At 54.8% G+C, this 5,606-nt stretch overlaps 1 protein-coding gene across 1 annotated transcript; it reads left to right on the forward strand.

Annotated features, from left to right (window-relative positions):
- Positions 1–5: 5 nt before the first annotated feature.
- NTHL1 (nth endonuclease III-like 1 (E. coli)) lies at positions 6–5,371 on the forward strand (the record flags this gene model as incomplete). Its single annotated transcript, XM_010191623.1, has 5 exons — positions 6–134; positions 1,866–2,036; positions 2,805–2,964; positions 4,478–4,583; positions 5,223–5,371. Coding segments are annotated over 5 exons (690 nt in total), but the record flags the coding sequence as incomplete, so codon positions are not given.
- Between the last annotated feature and the right edge of the window lie 235 nt (positions 5,372–5,606).

A 5,606-nucleotide genomic window follows, 5' to 3' on the forward strand; every position in this document is an offset into this window, starting at 1 on the left:
CCCAGAGCCCCCGGTGGGAGCCAAGGGACTGGCGGCAGCAGCTGGAGCGCATCCGAGAAATGAGGAGGAGCAGAGATGCTCCCGTGGATGAGATGGGAGTGGAGAAGTGTTACGACAGCAGCGCACCTCCGCAGGTAACAGCACCCCGCTGCTCTGCTCCGACAGGCAGGAACAGGGAGATACAGCCCGTTGGAAAAAGACCTTTAGGATCATTGAGTCCAGCCATAACCTGTCCAGCACTAAACCATGTCTCTAAGCACCTCATCTACCCATCTTTTAAATCCCTCCAGGGATGGTCACTGCACCACTTCCCTGGGCAGCCAGTTCCAACACCAGATAACCCTTTCAGTGAATACATTTTTGCCCCTGGATATGTCCCACTTCAAATGTCTCCAGAACAGAAAAATAAATGCAGGGTGTATCAGGACTCTGGGCTGGGATTGGTCCTGCAAGATGTTACGGCAGGAGTGTGCACATGACAGAGACCATTCATTCTGCTGGAGGAGAGTCAGCTGCTGACTCTCTGATACTGGGCTTGTTGGCTTCAGACACACTGCAACCGCAAAATGTCCCTTTTATTTTAAAAATACCTGTGGGACTCCAAGGAAAGTGTCCAGCAAGATGGCTCTGTAATGCAGAGGAAAACCAGTACGGAGAAGAGGCTCAGAAAAAGCTCTCCAGGCTGCTTTGATGCTCTTCAGAGCAGCACGTAAGCGTAGGTTGGCTTCCTCCCCTCTTGCAGTCCACTTTCAAGGGGATACTGGTTGAAAGGAAGGGCTGTGCTGGGATGGCACTGTGCTCCCCAAGCCTGGGAACACAATCAAAGGCCCTGGACGACGCCTCCCTCCGAGGGGACCGTTTGCATCAGTACAAAAAAACAAAGCCGTGGTGCGGCGCTGGGACCCGGGGCTGTGCTGGTGTGGGAACGTGGAGCTCGCCCACAGGCAGGCTCGGCGGAGCAGCAGGAACCATGAGCTATGCAGTGACCTGCTGGGCTGCGAGGGAGGGGTCTCCAAGGCCCAGCTGCACAGCTTTGGCCCGTGTAACGCTGTCCTTATTGCTGGCATCGTGCCTTGGGCTCGGGCTAACCGAGAAGATGGTTGGTTTTGACTCAGGGGTTAGCATCACACGCTCCGCAGCCGTGTGGGCTGGCACCAGGCACAGCTGTGGGGCCAGGGGGACCCCGGTGCACGGTACGGAAATAGCTGTGCTTCCCTTGGGTTGTTGCTTCCAAGAAAAAGTGGATGTTGTAACCCTCAGCACGCAGCTTCCCTGTGCTTGGAGATTACCCTGCCTCCATGCGCTCAGAGATTTTTTGTTCCTGGTGCACCTGTGATTTTGTAAACTTTGTGAGTGAGCCGGAGGAAGGGCTCGTCCCACGGTGTCTTGGGTCAGCTGAGGTTGGTTGCATCACCCTCCTCATTCTGGTGGGGACAGAATCGCATCTGGAGCAAAAATCAGTTGAAAAAGAGGAGATGAATGGTCTGGGCTGAACTCAGTGTGGCAGCATCAGAGGAACTTGTGGGTTTTGGGCTTCATCTCCCAGTCTCTGTCATCCCACTTATTTAAATTGGGTTTCATAAGGAGCCCACTGAGGCCACATACCCAGTTCCTGCTATGGGAAAGGGATGGGATTTTCAAAAGCTTCTTTAGAGCAGAAGTTGCATGAAAAATCATTGGGATTTGTACGCCTGTGTCCTGGGGGGGTCTCCTGAGAATCCCATAATCAGGAAGATGTTCTCATGTCTTGTAGATGGATAGAGCTGAACCGGAGTAGATCCATATCACACACCGCACTGCAGATGGTGCGGGGTGGGAGAACCTCTCAGAGATCTTGTGGTGTCTCACAGTCTCCTTTTCCCCAGGTTATGCGCTACCAGGTCCTGCTGTCGCTGATGCTCTCCAGCCAGACCAAGGACCAGGTGACGTCGGCTGCCATGCTGCGCCTCCGGCAGCGCGGCCTCACGGTCGACAGCATTTTGCAGATGGACGACGCGACGCTTGGGCGGCTCATTTACCCCGTGGGATTCTGGAGGGTGAGTGGAGGATCGTGCGCACGTAGAGGAACCCCCTCCACTCTCCTTAGAACAAGGGGAAACGGCACCAAGCTGTGCCAAGGGAGGTTCAGGTTAGAGATAAGAAGGAAGTTCTTTACTGAGAGGGTCGTCAGAAGCTGGAACAGGCTGCCCAGGGAGGTGGTGGAGTCACCATCCCTGGATGTGTTTAAAGAGCGGGTAGACGAGGTACTTAAGGATATGGTTTAGGGGGTAGACAGGAGAGGTTGGACATGATGATCTCAGAGGGCTTTTCCAACCGAGTGATTCTGTGATTCCTCCGCTCCCGTGAGCTGTTTGAGCAGCTCAGAGGAGTGCAGGGAAGCGCAGGTTTGTCCTTTGCAGGCTGTGCTGGTGGCCGTTCGCTGAGCTGGCACAGGTGATGGAGACAGGAGGTGGATATGAACCAGCCCTGCTCCTGTGAGATGCACCCTAGCTGCTGTCCAGCCATGCCCCGTGGGGATCCTCCCCCTGCAGTCACGCTGGAGGCTGTATTTTACACCAGTTTTAGCAATTGGCATTCACAGCAAGGCTGCAGTGCCTGGAGGGTGCAGGGGAGGTTGGAGCAAATCAGGAAAGCATTTGCTTTTAAGGAGAAGTCAGAGACCTCTGTCTCCCCTCCACAAACTCCAGCATGTAGCCTCACATGTAACATATGCTCAGGGACGGTTTGTTTTCCGAGCTGCTTGTCTCTTTCCCCTGTTATTGGAGGGCAGCTTGGATTTTCTGCCTTTCCCCTTGGTTTTCCAGAACAAGGTGAAGTACATCAAGCAGACGACAGCCATCCTGAAGGAGAAGTACGGGGGTGACATACCGAGAACTGTGGAGGAGCTGGTGCAGCTGCCGGGAGTTGGGCCCAAAATGGCCCACTTGGCCATGACCATTGCCTGGGACAGCGTGTCCGGGATAGGTAGGTTGGACCATGTTCTCCCCATTCCTCTCCTAAACCCTGCCTGAGCCGTTCCCCGGGCACTTTAGTCATCTGCTGAGTGTTTGGGTGGGGGAAGAATGTGACCCTCGAGCACTTACAGTGGTTGAGTTGCTATAGGATCAAAGCAAGGATCTGTTTTCCCCAGATTTGATAGCAGAAATCCTCAAGGGCAGTCACTCTGATGCGGTTAAGCAGTACAAGTATTGCCGAATTGGCAGTCCGAAGAGATGTGCTAGCAAAATCATGCTTTGAAATCTCTTCAGTGTCAAATGAAAGAGAGCTGGGGGATAACTTTGTGACTCGGGGATAGTTGTAGGATAGTCTGAGGTGGTTTTTTTTTTTCCCAGGATTGCTTCTGTTTAATCAAATTTAATGTGGGATTTCTGTTGTTTGGGAAAGCCGTAAGAGGGCAGAAGCAGGGCTTAGCCAAAATTACCGTTTGGCACCGGTGATTCGTGATGGGTCGAAACGCTCTCAGGCCATCCATAGCTGCAGAATTCCTGCTCTGGTTTCGTTCCTGCGGCTAATGTACCGCAGCTACATTTGTTTACTGAACAGCGAGCGTAGGAGGGCGCGGAGCTGGGAGGATGGTGGTGGCGATGGGCCCGGGGCAGGTTCGCTCCTGCGTGGCTGGCGGAGCGGCCGCAGCAGCCGGCAGATGGGGCTGGATGCTCAGCTGCAGGGTCCCGACGGGCTGAGGGGGGACCTTGGGGACAGATTAACGTTCCAAATGTATTTGCTGCTTCATGGAGGAGCCCTGGGGAAGCTGGGAACGGTGCCACCCGATGAATGACCACCGCCAAGGTCAGCACAGGCGGCAGCCGGGTCCTGCGGCCCTGTTGGTGACCGTCAGCTGGGTGAAAAGGTGGCCCTCGCGCTGCATTCGACAGCGCTCGGGGTCTGTTGTTCCCTCCCTGCTGTGGGGGAGGGAAGTCTAAAGGGAGCCGGAGTAGCCAACTGTTTTCCAAATAATTGTGTGCTCCGTTTTGATTTAGGAGGCAAGACTTAGGCTTCCTGTTTACAGCAATTTCCTGGGTTTTGCCCAATTAGCCATAGAGACAGGTTTATCGCTGCCGATCTAACAATAATACACTTTGCATTCAGGGCTTTTTAGCTCAAAGCACTTTATAAACACTCGTTTAAGCCTCACAAACCCTCTTGTGTTGGTAGGTATTATGAAATGTGTTTTCCATCTGGGTAAACGAAGGGGCAGAGATTGCAACTTGCATAACGCCGAAACATGGGGAGGAAGAGCCCGGGACAGGCTCCCCTGTGCCTGCTCCATCACAGCACGCCAGCCTTTGAAGGAGGGCCGGGGCTCTTGGCTCTGGGCTAGGAAGAAAGCAGCACGTTTGCCCTGCGAGTGAGCCTGTCCCCGCGGAGGAAGCCCGTGCCCTGTACCTGGTGTGCTGTGACAGGCAGTTTTTGGCTGTGCTCTCTCTCTATTCAGGTGTGTCTGCCCCCACCTAAACTCTGGGCTCTCCCTTCCTAGCTGTGGACACCCACGTGCACAGGATCACCAACAGGCTGAAGTGGGTGAAGAAGGAGACCAAATACCCCGAGGAAACTCGGGTGGCGCTGGAGGACTGGCTGCCCAGGTGAGGACCAAGGCCCTGAGCCACCTGCAGGAGCCACGTCTACACACAATCCATTTTAGCATTTGGCAGTACAGCATTTTCAGTGACTGCACTTTAGGCACCTCCTCCTTACAGGGGACCAGTCTGCAGCAGCAGCATCTCAGCCACTTGGTTGTTTCCTGGCTATCAGATATATCAATCACCACTCGTGTAACCAGGTACCTGGAGGTCTTGATGGCCAGTTCTTACCTTGACAAGCTTACCATGACCCAAGCCAGGTGCTTTTCAACACAGGACCTTGCTGAGCCTCACGGCCACAGCAGTATCAGACCACAGTTGGATTCTGGCTTTCACTGATGCTTCATCTTCAGTATCAAATGCCAGCTGACAGGTACTCTCACACCTCCACGTGCCTTAGCAGAAGAGACCAACCACAGGCACTTTGTGTGCCTGTTCTCTGCTCCCTGCCCCAGTTGAGCGGCTCAGGAAAGGCTGGGAGGGCCGTTCTTAGGAGGAGGCTGGGACCCGCCTCCAGGCGCCCGGGGAAGCCAAGAGGAACAGGCAGTAGGCGAAAGGGATCCATTTAAAAGCACGGGCTGTTCTTTAACCCCTCCGAGCAGCTGTATTGGAAAGCTCATGGTTTTTTTCCTCTCGCTGCAGGGATCTCTGGAGGGAGATCAACTGGCTCTTGGTGGGCTTTGGCCAGCAGACCTGCCTGCCCGTGAATCCCCGCTGCAACGAGTGCCTCAACCAAGACATTTGCCCAGCTGCTAAGAGACGCTGAGGGAAATCATCCTCTCTCCATAGAGTGACAAAGCTGCTCCTGCTCAGCAGCAGCCCGCAGCTGAGCCTGTGGTGAAGCCGTGCTTTGCACGGGGCTGGCTGTGTGACTGCAGGGAACCAGGAGCCTGCTGCAGCCAGCTCAGCATCTCTGGGGAAGGAGCAGCCGCTGGCACCGGCTGAGCTCTCCAGAGGAAAAAGGGTCTTTGAAAGCGCAGCAGCCGTGCTGCATCAGTGCCGAGGGCTCCAGCCCCCGTGGGAAGG

The sequence above is a fragment of the Mesitornis unicolor genome, unplaced genomic scaffold, assembly GCF_000695765.1.
Source record: "Mesitornis unicolor isolate BGI_N332 unplaced genomic scaffold, ASM69576v1 scaffold40049, whole genome shotgun sequence".
NCBI lineage: Eukaryota > Metazoa > Chordata > Aves > Mesitornithiformes > Mesitornithidae > Mesitornis > Mesitornis unicolor.